This window comes from Microtus pennsylvanicus, chromosome 2 (assembly GCF_037038515.1).
Source record: "Microtus pennsylvanicus isolate mMicPen1 chromosome 2, mMicPen1.hap1, whole genome shotgun sequence".
NCBI lineage: Eukaryota > Metazoa > Chordata > Mammalia > Rodentia > Cricetidae > Microtus > Microtus pennsylvanicus.
Window position 1 is genome coordinate 6,111,674 of NC_134580.1, and position 26,297 is coordinate 6,137,970.

At 43.9% G+C, this 26,297-nt stretch overlaps 1 protein-coding gene across 4 annotated transcripts in view; it reads right to left on the reverse strand.

Annotated features, from left to right (window-relative positions):
- Nucleotides 1-3,866: 3,866 nt before the first annotated feature.
- The window catches only part of Xpnpep3 (X-prolyl aminopeptidase 3), a 54,279-nt gene continuing 31,848 nt past the window's right edge, over nt 3,867-26,297 (reverse strand). For 3 of the 4 annotated variants that reach the window (XM_075959810.1, XM_075959808.1, XM_075959809.1), the window contains 6 exons: nt 23,620-23,682; nt 22,280-22,393; nt 18,166-18,251; nt 10,120-10,297; nt 7,477-7,597; nt 3,867-6,727 (listed from right to left, as the gene is read on the reverse strand). In XM_075959810.1, coding sequence (XP_075815925.1) covers nt 6,561-6,727; nt 7,477-7,597; nt 10,120-10,297; nt 18,166-18,251; nt 22,280-22,393; nt 23,620-23,682 — 729 coding nt within the window. In that variant the 3' untranslated portion in view covers nt 3,867-6,560. Of the gene's footprint in view, nt 6,728-7,476; nt 7,598-10,119; nt 10,298-18,165; nt 18,252-22,279; nt 22,394-23,619; nt 23,683-26,297 lie in introns of those variants that run through there. The other variant, XM_075959811.1, reaches the window with a different exon arrangement.

Below are 26,297 nucleotides of genomic sequence, written 5' to 3' on the forward strand. Positions count from 1 at the left end.
GTAAGGGTATCGTCTATTTGCAGAGGTATCTCCAGTTGGCCAAGATCTGTTTTTCCTGCTTTGCACACTAATTTCTTTGCCTTTCTTCCTTCCTTTCTTTTTAGTTTTGTGGGGTTTTTTTTTTTTTGTTGTTTGTTTGTTTTTTTTAGACAGGGTTTCTCTGTAGCTTTGGAGCCTGTCCTGGAACTCGCTCTTGTAGACCAGGCTGGCCTCGATCTCACAAAGATCCACCTGCCTCTGTCTCCCACGTGCTGGGATTAAAGGTGTGCACCACCACCGCCCGGCTCTTTTTGGTTTTTTGAGACAGGGTTTCTCTGTGTAGCTTTGGAGCCAAGCCTGTCCTGGAATTCAGTCTGTAAACCAGGCTGTCCTCAAACGCAGAGAGATCCGCCTGCCTCCTGAATGTTGGGATTAAAGACATGTGCCACCACCGTCCTGCACCTTAAACTACTAATTCTCTTGCCACCTCTGCCTGCATGTGAGGATTATACTCCCATGACACAATTTCAAGCTGAAAATTATATTATTTAAAAAATTAATAAAACACTTATTAAATATATATTTATATTTTGTCTGCATGTATGTCTGTGCTCACTGTACATGCACTCCTGCCAGCAGAGACCAAAAGAGAGTGTTGGGGCCCCTTGAACAGGAGTTACAGATGGTTGTGAGCTGCTATGTGGGTGCTGGGAATCAAACCTCCGGAGGCAGAGGCAGGCGGATCTCTGTGAGTTTGAGGCCAGCCTGGTCTACAAGAGCTAGTTCCAGGACAGGCTCCAAAGCTCCAGAGAGACCCTGTCTCAAAAAAACAAAAACAAAACAAAAAAGGGGACTTTGGAAGTGGAGCCTTGCTGGAAGACATACAGAAATACACCCCTGGCAGCAGGCTGTAAGGGTAGTTACAGCATAGGCTGCAGAGAAACCCCGTCTCAAAAAAAAAAAAAAAAAAAAAAAAAAGAACATAGATTGAGTTATAACAGCTAGCAAGAAACGAGCATAAGATAAGGTCCGGCATTCATAACTAATAACAAGTCTCCATGTCACAATTTGGGAGCTGGTTGGTGGCCCAAAAGAAAAAGCCTGCTATGATTTTTCTTGGGTTGTATGGTTTAGCCTGGGTTGTTGCATGTGCTGTGCAATTTTCCTACCAGCGAGCTCTCCAGATGCAGATTTTTGTTTTTTTGAGACAGGGTTTCTCTGTGTAGCCCTGGCTGTCCTGGAAATATCTCTGTAGACCAAGCTGGCCTGAACTCACAGAGATCAGCCTGCCTCTGTCTCTCAAGTGCTGGGATTAAAGGCCTGAGCTACTGAGGCCTGGTTGTTATTGATTCTTCGTGGCTTTCATTTTGTATATCTTCCTCCCACTCATCTCCCTTTCCCTCCCCATCTACCCTGTTTTTCCCCACGATAAAACAAAATAAAATTGAAAGAAGAGAGAAAAAGAAGAAAAAGAAAAATCTCATTGTGGAAGCTGCAATGTGACACAGTGAGTCACACAGTATATCCTTGTGTCCATGTATCTTTACTTGCAAGTGTTCACTGTGATGAGTCATTGGTCTGGTTCGGGCCTCTGGTTTCTGATACACTGTTTTTTTTTTTTTTTTTTTTTTTGGTTTTTCGAGACAGGGTTTCTCTGTGTCTGATACACTGTTAACACTGGGCCTTCTCTTTTTTTTTTTTCTTTTCCTTTTTTTTTTGGTTTTTCGAGACAGGGTTTCTCTGTGGTTTTGGAGCCTGTCCTGGAACTCGCTCTTGTAGACCAGGCTGGTCTCGAACTCACAGAGATCCGCCTGCCTCTGCCTCCCAAGTGCTGGGATTAAAGGCGTGCGCCACCACCGCCCGACTTGGGACTCCTCTTGAATATCCTGTTGTCCTGTGTCATGGAGATCCTGCAACTTAGGTTCCTATTTCTTTTTTTTTTTTTTTTTTTTTTGGTTTTTCGAGACAGGGTTTCTCTGTAGCTTTGGAGCCTGTCCTGGAACTCCCTTGGTAGACCAGGCTGGCCTCGAACTCACAGAGATCCGCCTGTCTCTGCCTTCCAAGTGCTGGGATTACAGGCGTGCGCCACCACCGCCCGGCTAGGTTCCTATTTCTTTAGCAATAGTAATTTTCCTTTTAAAATATTTTTTGAGAATATATTTTTATTACATTATTTCCCATCTTCCATATCATCCCAGATAAAAATTATATTTTTAGAAAATGTTATAATTTTTTTTTTTTTTTTTTTTTTTTTGCTTTTTCAAGACAGGGTTTCTCTGTGGTTTTGGAGCCTTTCCTGGAACTAGCTCTGTAGACCAGGCTGGTCTCGAATTCATAGAGATCCGCATGCCTCTGCCTCCCAAGTGCTGGGATTAAAGGCGTGCGCCACCACCGCCTGGCTGAAAATGTTATAAAATTAAATGTGAAATTTTGTTCATACTTTTTTTCCTATTCTAAGTCACATGCACATAACCCTAATTCTCTTTAAGTTTATTCCATGTGCCACACAATTAGTCTTGTAGGCCATGGATATAATGGTGCTAAGCTGCAGGTGCTCTTTACCAATGAGACATATCTCCAACCTGAGCCTCAGATCTTTTTTGGTTCTTTCGAGACAGAATTTCTCTGTGTAGCCTTGCTGGTTTGGAACCCACTCTGTAGTCTGTAGATCAGGCTGGCTCTGAACTCAGATTGCCTGCCTCTGCCTCCTAAGTGCTGCGATTAAACATGTGCACCACCACTGCCCTTTTTTTTTGTCTCAGATCTTTAAAAGTTTGCACCTTCACAATTTTACAATTTGATCCTACTTCCTCACAAAAAAATATTCTAAGTTGCTCCAGCCCTGGCTTGTAAGTCATGAGGGTTTTATGAAGCTTTCCTCCCTCTTCCAGAGAGAGATCTTATGATGTAGCCCACAATGGCCTGGAACTCAGACGAGTGATCCTCCTGCCCCATCTTTCCTATTGCTGGGGATGCAGCTGTGCGGTAGCATTCTGGGTCTGACAGGGACTGTACTGAGCCCCATGGGACAGTTTTGCGGAGCCAATCTTTTACTAGTCTGAGTCAAATCCACTGCTGCTTCCTCCCTTCAAACATGAGTTCACTGAAATTATTTTGTAAAGCAAAAGGTTCTTTTTTTCGTTTGTTTGTTTTTTTGAGACAGGATTTCTCTGTGGTTTTGTTTTTCTTTTTTTTCTTTTTTTCGGTTTTTTCGAGACAGGGTTTCTCTGTGGTTTTGGAGCCTGTCCTGGAACTCACTCTGTAGACCAGGCTGGCCTCAAACTCAAAGAGATCCGCCTACCTCTGCCTCCCGAGTGCTGGGATTAAAGGCATGCACCACTGCTGCCCAGCTAAGCAAAATGTTCTTATATTTAAGTCTACAAACACTTCCCTGTGTTGGTCACTCTTCTGTTGCGCTGGTGAAACACTATGACCAAAAGCAATTTATGGAAATGCTTAGTTTTAGGGCTAGCTTGGTCTACAAGGGAGTTCCAGGACAGCAAGGACTACACCGAGAAACTTGAAAAACAAACAAACAAGAAAATTTTATTCGGCTTACATTTCCGGATGAGAGTTCAGATGGTGGTGAAGGGGTGGTAGAAAGCTGCTGGTTGACTGCAAGTTACTTCCACTCAAGAAAGAGGGAACAGCAAGTGAGATGAGGCTCTACCCTTACAGCCTGCTGCCAGAGGTGTATGTCTTCCAGCAAGGCTCTACTTCCAAGGTCCCCTTTTTTGTTTTGTTTTTGTTTTTTTGAGACAGGGTTTCTCTGTAGCTTTGGATCCTGTCCTGGAACTAGCTCTTGTAGGCCAGGCTGGCCTCGAACTCACAAAGATCTGCCTGCCTCTGCCTCCCGAGTATTGGGATTAAAGCGTGCGAGTGCTGGAATTAAAGGCGTGTGCCACCACTGCCCGGCTACTTCCAAGGTTCTATAAGCTCTCAAATAGCACCATTAGTGGGAGACCAAGAGTTCAAATACACATGCCTATCATGACAATTTTCATTTAAACTCCCAACAGGCTAAAATAAAATACACATACCATACAATTCTGTATTTTTTTATAGTATATTTAAAAAACGACAGTAACAGTGCACTCCCTTTATTGGGGAATGATACATCCATTGTCATTGAATAGGGCCTTAAAGAGTAACAGCATTTTGTTCAAACAGAACTTATAATTGCACAAAATTCATACAAAGCATTAAGAAATGTTGACCAAGATTGCAGTTTCTGGATTCTGGTGGGTGCATGGCCTGTGGGCCTAAAGTCCAGTGGTGACCCCTGACCCATACAATACTGACAGTCAAAGCTCCGCAGTGGCCATAGGAGGAAGAAGCCCAGAGGTTTGCGACCACAGGATTCTGTTACAGTGTTAGGAGTTAATGATGTCATTGCCCAGGAACACATAAACACATGTCAGTTTAAAGAAGATTTACCAAGGTCTAAAACTTACACAGTCTATTTAGGTTTGGGCCTTAGATGTCACTTCAGGAAGTTAAGAATAAAAACCACGAGCCATACTATAAAAAATTCTCCGTGTAGTGTTCTTTATGACACCAGCTTGGGCACTCATTTAAATTTTTTTTTTTTTTTGAGATATGGTCTCTCTTTGTAACCCTGGTTGTCCTGGAACTCACTATACAGACCAGGCTGTCCTCGAACTCTGAGACCTGCCTGGCTCTGTTCCTGAGTGTTGGGATTAAAGGTGTGCACCACCACTGCCTGATTAAATAGTGATCCTTTCATTTACAGTCTTCCAGTCAGTTGTGGCAATGGCTCCAACTCAGAACTCAAGTTTAATTGGCAGGAGTTTCTGGGAACATTGTTATAAAGGAGGCGAAGGTACCATTTGGACTGGTGGGAGAGCTCACAATGCTTTACTTATGACCTGCATGAACACAAGAGAGCACTCGGGAGGCAGAGGCAGGCGGATCTCTGTGAGTTCGAGACCAGCCTGGTCTACAGAGCTAGTTCCAGGACAGGCTCCAAAGCCACAGAGAAACCCTGTCTCGAAAAACCAAAAAAAAAAAAAACAAAAAAAAAAAACACACAAGAGAGCAGGCAGGACCCATACTTTCTACTTTCAATCTCTGTATTACTATTATTTTCTTCTTTGGAACAGGGATTTGCCCTGTAGCCTAGGCTAGTCTTGAACTCACAGCAATCCCCTTCAATCTAGCAAGTGCTGTGCTGACAGGTGTGTGTGACTATGTCTGGGTACAGTCGTATTATGCACACACTCAGATTTAAAAGAAATTAACACACTAGCTCTTATGGTCCCTTTATCACAGAGCTTTTGAAAAAAGCATTTGTATTAATCCAGCCCTGCCCTGCTCACCATGCAAGCTGGGTTGTATAACCGAACCTGATGCTGAGTTTAGGGAAAGAAACATGATTGTCACTGCCACGCCACTCTAGCTTAGAGTAGGAAGTGGACCACATGGAACTCACCTTTAATCCCAGCACTCCAGAGGCAGAGACAGCTGGATTTCTGTGAGTTTGAGGCTAGCTTGGTGTACAGGAGAGCCAGGGCTGTTACCTAGACTGAGTCCTATCATGATGATTTGACATACATAGCCAGTTCAAGGGAACCGACAAAGGGCTAGGAGGTGGTGGTGCAGGCCTTTAATCTTAGCAGGGAGGCAGATGGAGGCGGATCTCTTAGATTCAAGGTCAGCCTGGTCTATAAAGAGGGTTCCAGGACAGCTAGGGCTACACAGAGAAACCCTGTCTTGAAAAATCAACCATCCAACCAAAATCCCCACAAAAGCTCTGTAAAAATGGGCAGGGCGCAGAAAGACTGGTAGTCTGAGGCCAGCCTGAACTTCCTCAAGAGCCTGTCACAAAGGAAAGCAGCCTGTGAAGGATCTGAGGCACAGTGACATTTTGTCTAAGAAAAGAACCTACGAAGGACAGGAAGGTGGATTTTTGAAAAAGAATCCCCTTTAAAAACCTAGGCACTTTCCAGGTGCTGGACAACCGAATGGCAAGAAAGACCCAAGACTCTTTTGTTGGCTGGCTGGTGTTGCTGTACTGTGGCTGAATGGAAAGACTGCAGGACACGCATGCTCTCTGAGCCTGAGAGGTCCCAGAAGATGTATGGAACTTGGCTGGGGAGGCAGAGATCATGGAGGATAGGTACTGGCCACCTGGAACACTGACAGGTGGCTTTTAGCACAGGCAGGCATTGGTGAAGAGTAAAAACACAGGCATCATACAAGCGTCTAGGATACTAAGTGTATCTCAGCAGAAGTGCAGAAAGGAAAACCTGAAGACAAGTTTTCTGCTGAATGTGTTAACTGGAATGCATGGGTATGCACAACCAAAACCGTTCTTTGCATTCACATGTTAAACTTCCTTGACTATTAGCTTTCCAGAATTACTGTCACTAAAGTCCTAGAAACAGACTGTTCCAGAATTCGCCTTCCCAGATTTACATCTACCTAACATGAGAATGTCCTGATATGCAGGGACATCCGCTCATATAGCTGTGTACTCCTCATGGAACCTGTGTCTAATCCCCCACAGAGATAGGCAGGACGCCAGTCTGGGACCTGAGATGTGACAGCGACAGTGGTGGTCATGAGGTCCTGCTGCAGATCTGTTCAATGTCATTCATCTCTTTGGGACAATCTGCAGAAAGGATAAGAGGTGAGTCCTGAGTCACCACCACATCATCCTCAATCCGTACTCCGAGACCGCGAAACTTCTCTGGTGCATCTCTGTCATCCTCAGGAATGTAAATGCCTGAAGAAGAGAAAAGGGTTGTGTGTGACCAGTGACAGTAACCAGAAGCATGTTCACCTCTGTTACAGTTCCTTCAACTGACGGATCTTCAGTGCACTTACCTCAGAGTGGTAGGAATTAAATGAACTACTACAGACAACAGAGCTGTGTACAGGAAGCTCAGTCAAAGTGGCTGTCATTAGGATTACTACTGTTATAGCCATTTTGTTTAGTAGACTACAGATTGCATTCAACTATAGTAATACCAATCATGATTCTGTCATGGTGTAGTCGTTTAAGAAAGTCACTAATTTGACTGGCAGTGGTGGTGCACGTCTTTAATCCCAGCACTCAGGAGGCAGATGCAGGTGGATCTCTGTGATTTCTAGACCAGCTTGGTCTACAGAGTTCCAGGATAGTCAGGGCTGTTACACAGAGAAAGCCTGTCCTGAAAAGCAAAAAACAAAACAAAACAAAAACCAAGAAAGAAACAAATAACAACAACAACAACAACAACAAAAAAACCCAATCCCCCCAAACCAAAAACCCCCAAAAACAAAACCCAAAAACAAATCAACAAGCCGGGCGGTGGTGGCGCACGCCTTTAATCCCAGCACTCGGGAGGCAGAGGCAGGCAGATCTCTGTAAATTCAAGGCTAGCCTGGTCTACAAGAGCTAGTCCAGGACATGCTACAAAGCTACAAAGAAAGAAACCCTGTTTCGAAAAACCAAAAAAGTAGCAATGGCTTCAGGGTTAAGCCATCCCTCACCTGGTTCAATTGTGATCACCATACCAGGCTGCAGAGGGAGTGAACGAGGCATGTCTGGAGTGTCATGGACATCCATTCCAAGGTAATGGCCAACATGGTGAGGGCAGTATTTCCGAGCAGCCTGGAAAGGATAATTAGCACAGTATTCTTAGGGCAACGAGCTCTTACAGGGAAAAGCTGGTATGGACAAATCAGTGAGACGTGGTGTTAGTAACTTCCAGTTTCTGCCTTTTAACCTAGCCTTGGATTAATTCTTTTTTTTTTTTTTTTTGGTTTTTCGAGACAGGGTTTCTCTGTGGTTTTGGAGCCCGTCCTGGTAGATTAATTCTTGAAAGACCTGACAAACTGCAACTTTTTTAGGGGAGTGTGGTGTGTTGTGCTGTGTGCATGAGTGTGTGGGATGCCAGTGTGTGCACTTGTGTGCAGGTACACAGATGCATGAATGTGCCTACTAAAGCCAGAGTTGACAGTGGCTGTCTTCCTCTACAGAACTTCACCTTGTTTCTTGATTGGCTGGCTGGCTGGTTGTGCTCCCTTATCATCCCTTTTCTTGATGAGTTTGTAGCTCACTGGCTGTCTAGATTAGGGGTGAGCAAGTCCACAGAGGTCGCTCCAGTCTCCACTGCCTAGTGCCAGGATTATGGAAACAGGCTGCTATGTTTTTTAAAGAGAGAGGGTCTTTGTGTAGCCGGGGCTGTCCTGGAACGCACAGAGATCCATTTGCCTCTGCCTTGGAGTGCTGGGAGACAGAGGCAGGTGGATCTCAGTGAGTTTGAGGACAGCCTGGTCTACCAAGCGAGTTCCAGGACAGTCAACTGTTACACAGAAAAACTCAGTCTTGAAAAACAAACAAACAAAAAATTTATTTAATTTTACTAGTATGAGTGTATGCCTGCATGTATGTATGTGTACTTTGTACGCACCTAGTGTCCTCAAAGACCCGAAAAGGGTATCAGATCCTTTAGAACTGCAGTTACAGATGTTCATGACCCTCTATGTGTGTGCTGGCAACCTGGTCCTCTGTTCCAGGAACAGGAGTTCCAAGACAGCCCGGACTTATACAGAGCAACCCTGTCTTGAAAAACCAACCAACCAAAAAAGGAAGATACAAACTATGAACACACACTTGGAATCCCAGTTCTTGGTAGGTGGAAACAGGAGAATCAGGAATTTAAGACCAGCCTGAGTCATCTGTTCAGCTTCTACACCTTCTTTTTCATGAGGATGCTGGGGATCTGAACTCAGGTCCTCATGCTTGCATCAGAAATCACTTTTCTCACTGAGCCACGTCCATGCCATCAGCATACTTACCATGGTGCCTTCCATCCTGTTAAATTTATTATACACAGGCTAAGGAAAACCAGTAATAACTGACAAAGAGAATCGGTTTCAGGACAAGGATATAGCTCAGTGGTATTTGCCTACCATATGCAAGGTCTTCAGTTTCATCCCTAGCACAGGGGAGAAAAAAATCTTTTTGGGGAAAGGGAGGACAGCAATGTTGTTATCCTTTCAAGTCACACAGGCAAGATATGCAGAGCAGTGGTGGTGCAGGCCTTTAATCTCAGTGAATCTGAGGCCAGCCTGGACTACAACAGGAGTTCCAAGACAGCCTGGACTTATACAGAGCAACCCTGTCTTGAAAAACCAACCAACCAAAAAAGGAAGATACAAACTATGAACACACACTTGGAATCCCAGTTCTTGGTGGGTGGAAACAGGAGAATCAGGAATTTAAGACCAGCCTGGGTTATGAGACCTTGTCCCTGCCATCAGTGAAATAAAAAAGATATAACTCACACATCTCTCTTGGGTAGCCTATTTCGGAAATCCTAAGTATTCCATATCAAATTGTGGAATAGGCATGATGTATATTTATTGGCTTGGATAATTCTATCAGTTAGTTAAATATTTTCTGGCTTGGCACAGGGAATTTGTAACTTCTTTTTTTTTTTTGACAATAGGAATCCTGGAATTCTAAAATTGGAGATGGAAGATGTCCAATGCTTGTGTGGCTCAGGTTTTTGCAATTATAATGGATACCATTACATTTAGATACAGACAAAACCCATTACAGATGTAACCCTTGGGCATTTTGCTAAAATCTCAATAATGTAACTGAATCAATAAACAGTCTCCCCTCTGATCCCCAGAATTCCCAGGAAAGGTTTAGGAGTTAACGTTCTCTCCTTGTTTCTCCCTTCCCACCCTGCCTGTACAGACTTCATTTTCTGTTTTCTGAGGACTACACTAGTCCTGTAGCAGACCATGAATCAGAACGTGCTGCCACCTACTGGCAAAAGTAAGCATCAACCTCCTTTGTTTTAATCCATGTTAAAGCTAAATCCATTTTACAAGGAAATGCAAAGACAGTGTCTAAGTTTTGTAGCTTTATGAAGAAGGGCAAAAACTGAGTTGGGTGGTGGTGATGCAGGTCTTTAAACCCAGCACTCTGTGAGTTTGAGGCCAGCCTGGGCTATAAGAGTTAGTTCTAGGACTGGCACCAAAGCTACAGAGATACCCTGTCTTGAAAAAGAAAACAAAACAAAACAAAAAAACCCAAAAAATCAACCAAACAAACAAACAAAAAATTGAGCAGCGTGTTGGCTGTTCTCAAGGACTGGGTGAAGAGGAGGAAGGTACCTTGAAGGTGTTTTCTTTGCTGTTCTTCACGATCCCCAGATCTTTAAGCTTCTGCCCCATTAGTGTTATCATCGCACTGTAGATGTTCTCCAAGCTTGTCCCAGGGGAGCACAGTGTCAAACACGCTCTTTGGATCTCTAGAACAGCTTCATAGAGCTCTGCCTGAGGTGCCGTGAATCTAGGGACAGGAAAACCAAGGAATGCGAGTTAGGTATTCGGTAGGCAGGCCTGGCAGCAGGTGTTTTACTAGCTAGTCATCTTGCTGGACCTTCAATAGTTTAAGATGAAAGTTTACATTACTGATTTAAACCTTTTCTTCCTTTTTATTTCTTTCTGTGTTGCAGTTTGAGCCCAAAGCCTTGTGAATATGAGGCAAGTACCTACCACTTTCCTTTCCAGTTTAAACACTTAAAATTTATGAACTTCTAAACTGGGCACGGTGGTACAGGGATTCAGTAATCCCAGCACTCATTAGATCGAGGCAGGAGGGCTATAAACTCGAGGCCAGGCTGGGCTATACAGTAAGTGTGTAACCGTCTAGGGCACTATGTGAGATCCTGCCTGAAAACAAAAGTCACAAAGGTTTGCTTCAGCTTTCTTCTCCTAATATTTATATATGGAGTTCTTTCTTTCTCTGGTGTTCTGAGACAGTGTCTCTGTGTAGCCCTAGCTGCCCAGGAGCTCCCTCTGCAGGCCAGGCTGTCAGTTGCTGAGCCATCTTTCCAGCCCAGCTTCTAACTCTGTCACCCTGCTCCAGTGCTGGGTTACAGAAGCACAGCACCGCTCTGTCTCATACTCACTCTTTCCCAACTAGTTGGACGTCTCAAAAAGAGATTTTATTTATTTCAGGTTATATATGTGTTCATGGTTTGTGTATGTGAATGAAGTGCCTAACAAGGCCCTGGAGCTGGAGTTACAGGTGGCTGTGAGCTGCCAAACATGGGTCTGCTGGAAGAGGAACAAGAACTCTTCATCACTGAGTCAACTCCCCAGCTCTGAAATGTATGTCTGTCAACCAGGCGTGGTGATGCACGTTTTTATTCCCAGCACTTGAGAGGTACAAGGGTCTCTGAGTTAGAGGCCAGCCTAGTCTACAGCCTAGTCCTGATGCCTATTTTGTTTGTATTACTGTCACTGTTTTACTTTTCTACACTTGATTTTATTGACGTGCTTATGTGTCATGAGGATCTAAAGATCCTCAAAAAGGCCTATCCATTGCTACTTGACAATCTACAGCTTTGGGGCCTCCAGATTGCCACAGAAAAGGTTCAAATTGCTGATGCTGGCCAGTTTTTAGGGTTCTATAATTCTTCCAGATAAGATCCTTCCACAAAAACTAAAAATTTATAAAGATGATTTACAAACATTAAATGATTTTCAAAAATTGTTAGGAGATATTAATTGGCTGCGACCATTTTTAAAGATCCCTTCTGCCGATTTAAAACCTCTGTTCGATATTTTGGAGGGGGATGCTCATATTACTTCCACCCGGGCTTTAACACCAGCGGCAGAAGCAGCCTTAATGTTGGTAGAGAAATCCATTGAGGAGGCACAATTGTGCCGCATTGATGTTACCCGGTCGTTTTCTCTTTGCGTGTTTAAAACGAGAAAATTGCCACCGCTGTGTTATGGCAAGATGGACCATTGTTGTGGATTCACCCACATGCCTCCCCTCAAAAAATTATTGATTGGTATCCCGCAGCCATAGCTCAGATCGCCCTTAGAGGCCTAAAAACATCTGTTAGCCATTTTGGTAAACATCCAGCTATGATGATTGTCCCCTATACTTCCCCTCAGATACAAACCCTGGCTGCCACTTCTAATGATTGGGCCATCTTGGTCACCACCTTTTCTGAGAAAATTGATAATCATTATCCCAAATACCCTCTGCTACAGTTTGCAGCATGTCATCCTCTTGTCTTTCCCAGGGTAACATCTTTCGTTCCGCTAAAAGACGGAATGGTGGTTTATACAGAAGGCTCCAAGAGTGGCATGGGAGCCTATGTTGTGGATTCCAAGGTATTTTCAAAAAACTTCTCTGTAACCTCACCTCAGATGGTGGAATGCATGGTGGTGTTAGAAGTTCTTCAAAGATTCCACTGCCGCCTCAACATTGTTTCCGATTCTGCCTATGTGGTTAATGCTGTAAAATTGCTTAAAACCGCCGGGATCATAAGACCTACTAGCACGGTGGCATCTCTTTTCCATAAATTGCGGGAATGTTTGCTAAACAGGAGAGCTCCACTGTATATTGCACACATCCGGGCACATTCAGGGCTCCCGGGTCCTATGAGTCTGGGTAATGATTTGGCTGATCGGGCCATGCGATTAGCCACGGCGGCTCTTGCCTCCCCATTACAAGCTGCTAAAACCTTTCATGATAATTTTCATGTCACGGCCGAAACCCTGCGTAGACGCTTTTCCCTTACTAGAAAAGAGGCTCGTGATATCGTGACCCAATGTCACAATTGCTGCCAGTTTCTCCCTGTCCGACACACAGGGATAAATCCCAGAGGGATTCTGCCTCTACAAATATGGCAGATGGATGTTACCCATATCTCTGCCTTTGGAAAACTTCAATATGTGCATGTGTCAATTGACACATGCTCTGGTATTCTCCACGCCACGCCCCTACAATCCTTAGGGTCAAGTCATTGTTGAAAGAGCGCACCGCACGCTCAAATCCTACTTGCTTAAACAAAAAGGGGGAATAATGAAGGATTTACCCCCAACGCCAAGAGTGGCTATTGCCATGGCATTATTTACTATAAATTTTTAAAATTTGGATGATAATGATCACAATGCAGCAGAACGACATTGCTCGGATCCACAGCGACCTAAGGATCTTGTAAAATGGAAAGATGTGCTGACTAATGAATGGAAAGGCCCGGATCCTATTCTAATAAGATCCAGGGGAGCTGTCTGTGTTTTCCCACAGGATGAAGAAAATCCTTTTTGGGTCCCTGAACGGCTTACTAAAACAGTCCTGGAGCAAAAGAATGACATGGACCAACCTCATGACGAGAAGGATCGGGCTAATCCTCATGATGTTAATCATGGGGATCCCAATCGCCCGGGGAGAACCACGATGGGGGATCATATCGACTTTTCCACTGCCGATGCCGGTGATGTATAATGCACAGGTTTTCCCTCGATTTTTTGCCACTAATAAAGAATTAGGTCTTACATTTTTACCAAAGGATGAGCAAATTGAAGGACTTAAGGAAAACAGAACCCTTTTCCTTAAAGGAAGCTTATGCTTTTTGGTCATAGATAAGCTGGATAATAGCAACCCCTGTATTATATTAGGAAATTTATCTTCTGCTTGGCTGAAAGAGGCTGCATGGGGGCCCAGCAGTAACATTGTAGCCAATGCTACTGTTATCTATGGCTGGTGGCCACAGTTCCCATCTATAAATGGTTCTTTTACCCCGCCACGGCAACCAAAATTGGCCCCCTTTTGCACTGGCAGACAAACGGAAGAGATGGCATTGCCTTGGACAGGATGCCAATCCAGGGATGCTGCCTGGGCTATTACAGGCCTGTTTTCCTTTTCCCCAAGGATAGTCATGGGAACTAACTTTACATCTTTGGACCCCATGCGGGCGGATACTAATCCTTTTGATCAATGGCTGCTTTGCGGCGTTAATGGAAGTTGCACTGATCTTACACCCATGGCCATGCTGAAGGGAGGCAGAAGCGAACAGGGCCAATTGGAATTTGACTGGAAGGGATCCCTGGGTAGTCAACTCCAATCAGGCAAGAGTTCAGGGTCATTTCAATGGACTGCCTCTGGAGTAAAATATAAATCTTTTAGACATGTAGATTATGAGGCCACTCCAGTTTGCGTCTGGCCTCCCTTTATGTGGATTGTGAGCAATAAGAGTGCCACAGACAATGAATTTTATTGTAGATCCGGTAAATGCTATTATATCCTGTGTTGGGATGCTCAAAAATTTCCCCTTGCAGTGGTGACCCGGATGCCATGTTTTGTACCTGTCCCTGTAGAGGCATCCAGCAGCATGACACTGTTTCGAGAAAAGAGAGATTTTGGAATTTCGGCAATTATTGTTGGCATCGTAGCTGCTATAGCAGTTGCGGCATCTGCTACTGCCTCTGCTCTTGCCCTGTCTAATTCAGTACAGACTGCACAGACCATTAATAGTCTGTCAGCTACTGTTTCTATGGCCCTGGACAAGCAAGCTTCTGCAAATATCCAAGTCCAGGGAGGTCTTATGCTGGTCAATCAGCGTATTGACCTTGTGTAGGAACAGCTGGATATATTGTGGCAAATGGCACAGTTAGGCTGCGAGCAAAAGCTCCCTGGCCTTTGTGTCACCTCCATTCAATATGAAAATTTTACTAAAGCAGCTAATTTGTCTAAAAGCCTTTCACAGTTCATTTTACAGAACTGGACCTTTGAGTTTGAACAGATGCTTCGCGAATTGAGGGCCGCCATCGTCCAGATCAACTCTTGACCTGTCCTTCACGGAGGGGCTGTCGTCCTGGATTTCCTCTGCTGTTTCTTACTTCAAGGAGTGGGTGGGGGTGGGACTGTTTGGTATGGTCATCTGCTGTGAAATGGTGTTTCTCCTCTGGCTGGTCTGTAGGCTCAGAACCCAAAACTAGAGAGACAAGGTGGTTATTGCACAGGCCCTGGTCGCCCTAGAACAAGGGGCTTCCACTGACATTTGGCTAACTATGCTCAAGCAATAGGCCGCCAGCTGAATAGCTCTTGCACACCCGGAACTTAGGTTCATTGCACAGGGTAGAGTGTTCGGTTTGGCCCCCAGGAGGGGTGTTGAGCTGAGAGCATCGCACGGAGAGCCGTTATGATACCCTCTCTGAGAGACATGTTGTCCTGCATAAGGGTTTCCTGCCTTACTTTCCCTTTCCCAGAAAAACGGCAGAGGACAGGTCGAAAGCATCCCGGGTTCAGTTGAATCTAGGGATAGCTTTCATACACGTCTTACATGTTCTGTGCCTGGGAAGTACAACCACTGTCTCTACCCTCATGGATTTGGGGATGCCTAGTCACTTATAATAATAAAAAGGGGGAGATGTGGGGAGCCACCTCCACATACTCTATTATAAGATGGCGCCTGCATCCGTTAGCGCCAAACGGATAAAAAAGTTAGTGCGCGTGTGCGTGGTAAATTTCCATCCCTAGCTCTCTGCCTCTCCCTTGCCGTCATAAGGGCTGACGAGCTGCAGCCAGTCGGGGAATGACACGTCCTAGGCGAGGACCATTAACCTATTTAAGGGCTGGGTTTTCTTCCCCTGGGGTGTCTCTGCTCTGTAAGCTTATGCTCTCCCTCTCAAGATGCATTAAAGCTTTTCTGCAGAAGGATCCTGAGTGTGCCGCGTCGTTCTTGCTGGCGAGACGGTAGCGCGGGACAATATTTGTTTATTTATTTATTATGTATATAATATTCTGTCTGTGTGTGTGCCTGCAGGCCAGAAGAGGACACCAGACCCCATTACAGATGGTTGTGAGCCACCATGTGGTTGCTGAACTCAGGACCTCTGGAAGAGCAGGCAATGCTCTTGAGCTCTTAACCTCTAAGCCATCTCTCCAGCCCTCTACACTTGATTTTAGTCAAAAGATCAAGAAGCCAACCATTTTAGCTTCCCCGTCATTTTATTTTCATGAGTTTCAGAGTTTTTATTTTTGTGCTAGGCAGTAGTGATGTACACCTTTAATCCCAGCACTATGGAGCAGAGGTGGGCAGACCTCTTGAGTTTGAGGCCAGCATGACTTAGAGTGAGTTCCAGGACAGGGCTACACAGAGAACCCTGCTCAAAAAACAAAAACAAAAAAACCAAAACAAAACAAAAGGGTGGATGGGGCTTGTCGTCAGGAGTGGTGGTGCGTGCCTATAATTCCTATACTTAGTTTGCTTGAGAATTCATGGCACGGTGCACATGTGCAGGACTGGAGGATAAAGGATAGGATAACCTGGGAAATCAGTTCTTTCTGTGTGACTCCCAGGAGGGTTTAAATTTAGGTCATAAAGGCTTGGTGACAAGTGCCTTCACCCACTAAAGCCATCCCTGTCAGCCCCCCAATTTTTTTTTTTTTTTTAGCAATCTGTTGTAACTTCTCTATTGGCTTGTTAGATATACTTATTTGTATTATCTTTTTCTGGTTGCTTTAGGGGTTATGTTGTTCTGAAGAGTGATTTTCTCATCTTGGCTGGATCCAAAGCGCAAGTGTTCTCAATGGGAAGCAAGTAGACTCTCTGCCTAGTTTACCCAGATTCTAGCTGCTGGTATTTTACTGAGTACGCTAGTGTCTTTGTAGCAAAGTTTTGTTATTAGCTAATAATTCCTGAATATTTTATATGAAGATTTGGGGATTTACTCTCTCTAGCTTCCTCTCTTCAAGAATTTCCCCCAAATTTCTGGTTTGTTTGCCAGGACCTAAATCTGTTCTCTGTTTTTTTTTCTTTTTTCTTTTTTGAGATAGGGTTTTTCTATATAGCCTTGGCTGTCCTGGAACTCACTCTGTTGACCAGGCTAGACTTGAATTCAAGAGATCGCCTGCCTCTGCCTCAGAGTGCTGGGATTAAAGGCGTGTGCCATTGCTACCAGGTTGTTCTATGCCATCTTAGGCTTCTGAGACTGGCTTTACACTGGTATAGTACTGTGGACCAGGAAACGCCTTTGGGGCTTGCCAGAAAGGTGGCTCAGTGTTCAGAGTGACTCCCTCCTTTTGCAGAGGACCTGAGTTTAGTTCATAGCACCCAGTCAGGCAGAATTACCTGTAAATGCGGCTCCAGGGCATCCAATGCCTCTGGCCTTCACTGGTTCCTGTATGCACACAGGTATATAAATTAAAACTAAATTTAAAAAAAATGAAGAAACTAGCCTCAGGCTGAAAACCCTAACCACTAAATCTACCCATTTTAGTTATTTTAAGAGGATTTACATGGGTTGGAGAGGCAGCTCAGTGGTTTTGAGACTGGCTGCTCTTCCAGAGGACCCGGGTTTGACTTTCAGTGCCCACATGATGGCTCAGAGCTGTTTATTTTTTTTAAATGGTTTATTTATTTTTATCTATTTTATGTGCATTATTGTGCCTGAATGTGTGTCTGTGTGAGGGTGTCAGAACCCCTGGAACTGGAGTTATAGACAGTTATGAGTTGCTATGTGTGTACTGGGAATTGGACCTGGGTTCTCTAGGAAGAACAGCCAATACTCCCAACATCAGAGCAATCTCCCCAGCCCCATCTTAAAGCTGTTCATAATTCCAATTTCAGGGGATCCAATGCCCTCGTCTGGTTTGTGGGCACTACACACATATGGTGCAAAAACACACACAATTTTACAGGTTTTGACTGTTTGTTTTTTGAGACAGGGTTTCTATGTGTAACAGCCCTGGCTGTCCTGAAACTTGCTTTGTAGACCAGGCTGGCCTTGAACTCACAGAGATCTGCCTGCTTCTGCCTTCTGAGTGCTGGTGAATTAAAGGTGCGCACCACCACTACCCAGCAGGATTTACACTTTTTGCCTATAATGGATAGATACTCTCTGGTGCCTTCAAATTGTTCTTAATATTTTGTTGAGCCGGGCGATGGTGGCACACGCCTTTAATCCCAGCACTCGGGAGGCAGAGGCAGGCGAATCTCTGTGAGTTCGAGACCAGCCTGGTCTACAGAGCTAGTTCCAGGACAGGCTCCAAAGCCACAGAGAAACCCTGTCTCGAAAAAAAACAACAACAACAAAAAAATTTTTGTTGAGATTTTATAATCATTATCTACGAAGTGTTAATGCAACAAAGATATACTACTGTATAAGACATTATAATTAGAAGGTAAAAAGCAATAAAGAAAACCACAAATGCAAATATCAAAACAAAGTGTATGTGGTTCCTATGTTAAGCCTTTCTACGTGCCTTACATGAATAAATCAGGCAAAAACAAAAACAGTAAAAAGCTTTGTAAAGACAGCTAACTTGATATTTAAGAGCCACTTATTCTAGATACATCATCCACTAACTTAAATCCTAAGATCCATGGGGCATGTTACTCTGTAGATCCCTACCTGCCATTGACAGGCCATGTCCGGGTGATGTCACTCACATAGCAGGCAGATTCACAACCTCCATCAAGAAGCACCATTTCACCATCCTGGAACACAGAAAGGGAAGGAGGTAGCAACGAGGCAATCTCACAACTACAAGTTCTTATCTATGTCTCTGGACCGCCGGAGAGATGGCTTGGTGGTTAAAAGCACTTGTTCTAGCAGAGGAGCTGGGTTTGGTTCCCCGCACTCATATAGTGGTTTACAACCACTCTCAGATCCGGTTGCAGGGGATCTGATGACCTCTTCTGATCTTCATGGGCCCATGCAGACAAACTACACACACAAATTGAGGGGGAAAGTTTCTGGGGCCAGCAGGATGGTTCATTGAGTAAGGGTGCTTGACAATCATCATCATCATCGTCAACATACGTTAATCTACTTCCTTACTAAACACAATTACTCTTAGCATCTTTTCCTTAGGGTCTCTATGTGTAGTTTTGGCTGGTCTGGAACTTTCTATATAGAAGAGGCTGGCCATGAACAAACACAGATTCACTACTTTTAGCTCTTAATTTTAGCATTCCTTTTCTGCTGTCACAATATGTGTGGGAAAGAAGAAAATGTTGAGTGTCTTTGTCCTGATCAACTCATAACCCTTAAAGATAGGTCATATCCTTGCCATACAGAAATAAAAACAAACTTTGGCAAAAAATGATGGTATTTGTCAGGTAGTGGTGGCGCACGCCTTTAATCCCTCAGCACTGGGGCTGGAGAGATGGCTCAGTGGTTAAGAGCATTGCCTGCTCTTCCAAAGGTCCTGAGTTCAATTTCCGGCAACCACATGGTGGCTCACAACCATCTGTAATGAGGTCTGGTGCCCTCTTCTGGCCTGCAGGCATACACACAGACAGAATATTGTATGCATAATAAATAAATATTTAAAAAACAATCCCTCAGCACTCAGGAGGCAGAGGCAGGTGGATCTCTGAGTTTGAGGTCAGCCTGGTCTACAGAGTGAGTTCCAAGACAGCAAGGGCTACACAGAGAAACCCTGTCTGGGGTGGAGGTGAGGGTGGAGGACGGAAGAAATGGCAACAGGATGGAATAAAGTCCCTGTTAAAAGCTAACTTGGCCCTGTACAAAACACTTTATAAAACATTCACATTATATAAGAGATATTGGAAAGACTTTTGCTTAAAAACAGATAACCCAAGGCTGGGTGTGGTGATACACACCTTCAATTTTAGCACTCAGGAGGCAGAAGCAGGGAAATCTCTGTGAGTTCCAGGCTAGCTGGTACTATATAGCAATTCTCTATCTTAGAAACAAAAACAAAAATCTAGACCTGGCAATAGTGGGCTAAGTTAATAGCAAGTAAGACACATACCAACACTGGTAGATATACCTAACACAATCACCTAGAACATGATGAAGTCGAGGCAAGGGGAAGCATGAAACAGAGAACAGAATGAAAAGGTGTAGGACACATCTATTTTAGAGACCTTGAAGGAGTAAGGAATGAACATATAGAACACAGGAAAGATAATACCTTAATTATATCTGAGACACTGACAACAGATTAAATACATAAACGTATAGATATAGAAAGCAGAAATAAATTAATTTACATAAAACCAAGTTGGATTTTTGAGTTCTCTATGTAGCCCTGGCTGGCCTAGAACTTACTATGAAGACCAGGCTAGCCTCAAACTCATACTAGAGATCTGCCTATCCTTGTCTTCAGAGGACTGGGATTAAAGGCACACCACATAAGCCCACTGGCATCTTTACTTCTTAAAGTAACTGTCCAGTGATACTTCTTTTTGAGAAAAGATATAGTAACTATGATTATGAAGCGGATTTAGATATGACCATGACTTAAGCAAAACAAACAAGGTGGTAGAAAAATGTATAAAGTTATCTCAGGAAAAGAAATTTAATTGCCGTAATCACTTTGGAAATGTCTGGTATTATCCAAGATGCAAACATGTGCATCTTTCAACCCAGACATTCCACTATTACGTGTCCCTTGGAAGAACTTGATTTCTTATATGCCAGGGCACAAACAATAACATTATAAATTTGGAAATAGCATATAAATGTCTATTATCTCATTAAGAAATTAAGAAAAAAAATTTATAGTATTAAAGTCATTTAAAAATAACAATTATTGGGCTAGAGAGATGGCTCAGTTGTTAAGAGCACTGGCTGCTTTTTCAAAGGACCTGGGTTCAATTCCCAGCACCTACATGGTAGTTCACAACTGTCTGTTGTGTTCCAGTTCCAGGAATCCGACACCTCACACAGACATATGAGCAGGCAATAAACCAATGTACATAAAAATAAATCTTTAAAAAAATTGTGAAACAATTTTAATTTTAATTAAATTTTAATTTAATTACAAAAAAGAATAGAAAACAATTTTGGTTTTGTTTTTAACAAATTCCGAGAATGGGATGTCTAATTAAATGTAAATGAAATAAAAAACAAAAACAAACAATTGTGTTTGTGCAATATAGCTCAGTGGCAGAGCATCCAAGGCACCCCAAGTCTGACTCTTAGCAACGCAAACAATAATATAAGACCCAAAAAACACTGCGCATGCCTGGTGCCCCAGCTACTCTCAGAAGGTTGACACAGAATGACAGCTGAAGGCGAGGAGTTTGCAGACAGCCTGGGCCACATGATAAGACTTGTCTCTTTAATTCCACCTCCAAAACTCTCTTACTTAAGTATATATATCATTAGTTTTATGAAACTAATGATGCTTCTAAATAAAAATGTAAAATATTGTAATGTACTAATTTCCATGACTTTCTGTCTAGCTCAGTGGGAAAGGTGGCCTAGTCTTACAATGGCCTTGCAGTTCAAGCTGTTGAGTAGCCACAGAGCACTCCAGTGGACCTTGTAACAGCACAAGAGGGAAAGCCATCACATCATGTCTCAGTCCTATGCGAACTGACTTAACCCTTTAGACCGTCTGTTGTTCTACACAGTCAAACTACCGCAGAGCCACTGCAGCTGTGTGCCACTGGAAGTGCTGTGACATGGTTCTAAGCCGGGCATGGTGTGCATGCTGTAATGCCAGCACTTGGGAGAGAGACCAAGGCAGGAGGATTGCTACAAGTCTGAGGCCAGCTTGGGCTACACAAGAGAATTCTAAGCTAGTCTAAACCATGGAGTAGCATCCTGCCAACAATAATACTCCGCCCCTAAACATTCTGAAGTTATACAAAGTTCAAAAACAGGGCTGGAGAGATGGCTCAGAGGTTAAGAGCATTGCCTGCTCTTCCAAGGTCCTGAGTTCAATTCCCGGCAACCACATGGTGGCTCACAACCATCTGTAATGGGGTCTGGTGCCCTCTTCTGGCCTTCAGGCATACACACAGAATATTGTATACATAATAAATAAATAAATAAATATTTTAAACAAACAAACAAACAAAAAAACCCACAAAGTTCAAAAACAAAGTCAAATTATGTTAAGTATGTATTGGTAAAAAAAAAAACCAAAAAACAAAACCTACGGTATGGACTAGAATGTAGCTCAGTAGAGTCTAGTATGACAAAGTCTTGGGTTCCATCCCCAGAACTAAATAGAACTGGATGATGGCATCCACCTGTAATCCTAGCACTAGAGAGAGAGGCACACAAGAAAGCTCAGGGTCATTCTTGGCTACATCAGATCCTGTCTCTAAACCACCCATATCAACCATCCAAAAAAGACAAAACAAAGACACAATCATTACCACAATAAATTAAAAAAAAAAAAAGAGCCTGAACCAGTAGGCTAAGGAAGCCCATAAAGAAATACCAGCTTAAGCAGCTCCACAGGCTGCTTCACACGCAGCACTCTGGAGGCTACCCCGCCTGGTCCACCCAGTGCTGCCTCACACCCTGCCTGTGTACTATGCTTGCTAACATTTAACAACTATCTTTTTCACCCACTAAGTATGCTAGAAAATGTTCCTACCTGACAGGGCTACTCCAAGGACTGATGAAATAATATCCACAGACCATTTTAGAAATAAAAAGTGCTTTTCAATGGCATTCCATTTGCGAGGGAAGGAAGAGCAGTGAGTTTGGGAAACCCGAGCCTCTTGGGGAGCAGACCACAGGGCATTCCGAATACCTTGATGAGCTGATTGTTCTTCACGTAGTGCAAAGTGTTCGAGCGATTACCGCCTGCAACCACTGGTGGGTAGGCTAAGATGTCGGCACCTCGGGCCCGGCATTCAAATTCAAACTGTGAAAAGAACAAAGTGTGACTCACACGGTTTCTGTGGAACTGTCCCAGCCCAGGCTGTTTTCAACCACCAGAGGTACTTACTCTAAGTTATTACTGGAACACTTGGCCATACCTAAGCAACCATTTCATGCCACCAACTCAGCACATTTCTGATTCTTCCCGATGTTCTATATTCTGGTCTATAAAGGCCCTCTCACATCAATCCTGTCATCCAGCTTTAGTAAGGACAGGAGCTCACGTAGCCCAGATTGACCTCAAACTTACTATATACCTGAGGATGACCCCGAACTCCTGACCACATGTGTTCATTTCCTAAACGTTGCATTCTGACATGCAACGACCTTATTATTTAATCTCCTGTAATTTAAGCTTCCCATGGTTTTCAAAGGAAGTCCAGAAGACAGAGAAAATCTGTAAAGAAGGCTGAGTCCAAAAACACATGCAAGGCTATTCTTATCAACTAATCAATATATGGCTTATATTTTTATCAATACCTTAAAATGGCTTATTTTATTTATTTATTTTTAAATGTTTATCATGTATACAGTGTTCTGTCTGCATGTATGCCTGCAGGCCAGAAAAGGGCACCAGATCTCATTACAGATGGTTGTGAGCCACCATGTGGTTGCTGGAAATTGAACTCAGGACCTCTGGAAGACCAGTCAGTGCTCTTAACCGCTGAGCCATCTCTCTAGCCCTATTTATTTATTTATTTGTCTGTTTGTTTATTGTTTTTCAAGACAGGGTTTCTCTGTTGCTTTGGAGCCTGTCCTGGAACTAGCTCTTGTAGACCAGGCTGGCACTAAACTCACAGAGATCCGCCTGCCTCTGCTTCCCGAGTGCTGGGATTAAAGGCGTGCGCCACCACTGCCCGGCTTAAAATGGCTAATTTTAGTTCTGTAAATAGTTACTAACCTAAATGTTCTGGTTAAGTGGAAAAGCATGCTGGGAAACTACATTCTGCCACCTTCCGTACACTCCGAAGGCTCCGTCTAAGGGCTGTTTCAGGTCTCCCTTCCTTTACAGGTACTCAGTGCTGGTCTCCGTTCATACTTTTCTTCACGGGAACACCACGTGCTTTAGATGAGTAAATTAGCAACAACAAGAGGAGGATGAGCTGCCACTACTCTACCTGCCTGCAAGACGATGCCTGCCACCTGGGAACCAGTGACCTCACTTACACATTTGTCCCAACAGGCCCTCTCCTGCTATGTGAAGCTCACCTTTGCGTAGAGAAAGGCTTCGTCCACTGGTGCTTTACTGGCAAACATGGTCTCTATGAAGGCCTGGAGAGAGAGGGAAGGGGGAGGACTATGGTTACATTTGTTCACCTGCATGTACGTCCTAGTGAGGGTCCCTTAAAACTGAGCTTACAGACAGCTGTGAGCTGTCATGTCGGTGCTGGGAAATGAACCCAGGTCCTCTGGAGAGCAGCCAGTGCTCTTAAGAACTAAGCCATCTCTTCAGCCCCAAATACAGTTTCATTTTATCTATCACTCAAATATTCAAAATGTTGGGGTTCAAATAAAGAACACTTTTCCCAGCTGGGGGTAGGATGGGGACACAAGCCTTTAATCCCTGCACCCAGGAGAAGATCTGAGTTCAAGGCCTGTCTGGTCTACAGAGTGAGTTCCAGGCCAGCCAGAGCTACAGAGTTTTCTCAACCAGATGCTATGACTAAGTATTATAAAATTTCAGGAGGGAAAAGAAACATTGCTAGCCGGAATAGTTGACTGATGACCGATTTAGAGTTAGGGCGCTCAACCTTCCCACTCAGAATAAACATGTTAGAGCCAGCAATCTGTAAAGTCTTATGTCTTCTCCAAAACTCATGCTGAGTCAAGCATCAGTACATGTTTTTATACAAGCACCCAGGAGGCAGAGGCAGGAGGGTCTCTAGAAGTTAATTAGAAAAACAAAAGTAACAGACACATGTACAAAATAAATAATTTTTTTTTCGAGACAGGGTTTCTCTGTGGCTTTGGAGCCTGTCCTGGAACTAGCTCTTATAGACCAGGCTGATCTTGAACTCACAGAAATCCGCCCGCCCCTGCCTCCCAAGTGCTGGGATTAAAGGCACGGGCCAACACTGCCCAGAAATAAGTAGATCTTTAAAAAAAGAAAAATCTAATCCTCTCTGGGGTGGTAGGAAGGTCAGGGCCCTTGAAGTGAAGCATCACAGGGTCTGCCCCCACAAGAACGGGATTAGCAGTTGAGAGGTGCCACTCTGAGCGTGAGGACTCCTAGTCTCCACAAGTGTGAAGCTGAAGAAACTGCTATCACTGATGGAGCTAATTATTCTCAGGTGTTCTGACAGAGCTGCACAAAAGAGGAAGCAGCACGTGTCATGTAACAAGATGTGTCTGCAGTTCTACTGTGTGAAATCAAGGACTGAATGAATGGCCTAGTCTATAGCAGGGTCTCCCAACTTCAGTACTTTTTTATTTTTAAAAATTAGGGCTGGGAGAGATGGTTCAGTGGTTATGAGTACTGGATGCTCTTCCAGAGGTTCTGGGTGTGATTCCCAGCACCCACAAGGCAGTTCACAAGCATCTGTAACTCCACACCCAGAAGATCTGATGTGTTCTCCTGGTCTCTGTGTGCAGCAAGCAAGCCTGTGGTACAATCTCTCTCTCTCTCTCTCTCTCTCTCTCTCTCTCTCTCTCTCTCTCTCTCTCTCTCTCTCTCTCACACACACACACACACACACACACACACACACACACACACGCAAAGCACTCACATAAAATCAATGTAGGATGTCAATAGCATCCTGCATATTCAAACACCAGATATGGCAACTACAAAAGGGACAAAAATACTTCCCCAGAGAACCAATGGCCCAGAATACTGATTCTCTGGGACAGCCACACCCATGTGTATGTCTATTTTTATTGGTATATATACTTGCAATTCACAACCATACTTAGTTTTTAGACACACACACACACACACACACACACACACACACACACACTAATGGTGCAAGTGATTAACCCAGGTGTGCTCTATTACTTAGCTACACTCCCAGGGCTGCAGAAAATATATTGATTAGCTTATACAGATATTTAAAACATGACACAACAGGCTAAATTTAGAGCTAAAACAAGCTCTGAGGTGTGGAAAGGAGTTGAAAATATTCATTCTGAACCACAAAGATTATCATGATGACTACGGCTATTTATAAGTGGGCCACAAATTTATCTTAGTTTCTTAGCAGCCAATGTGAAAAAGGAAACTACACGACTCCTTCTCTTCTCTCTCTTGGTTGTTTTTTTTTTTTTAAATATTTATTTATTATGTATACAATATTCTGTCTGTGTGTATGCCTGCAGGCCAGAAGAGGGCACCAGACCCCATTACAGATGGTTGTGAGCCACCATGTGGTTGCTGGGAATTGAACTCAGGACCTTTGGAAGAGCAGGCAATGCTCTTAACCTCTGAGCCATCTCTAGCCCTCTTGGTTGTTTTGAGGCAGGGTTTCTGTGTAGTCCTGGCTGTCCTAGAACTTGCTCTGTAGACCAGGCTGGCCTCTCACTCAGAGATCTACCTGCCTCTGCCTCCTTAGTGCTAGAATTAAATGTGAGAGCAACCATGCCTGGCTTATTATTTTAGATTTCTAATTAGACTTGTAAGTTGTGTGGGCTTGTACATGTGAGGGAAGGACCCTAAGAGACAAGAAAGGTGGTGTCAAGCTGGGACGGTGGTGGTGCATGCCTTTAATCCCAGCACTCAGGAGGCAGAGGCCAGTCTGGTCTATAAGAGCTATTTCCAGGATAGGCACCAAAGCAACACAGAGAAACTCTGCCTTGAAAAACAAAAACAAACAACCAAACAACAACAACAAAAATGATCTGCACCCGGGTGGTGGTATACACCTTTAATGTCACTGGGGCCAAGA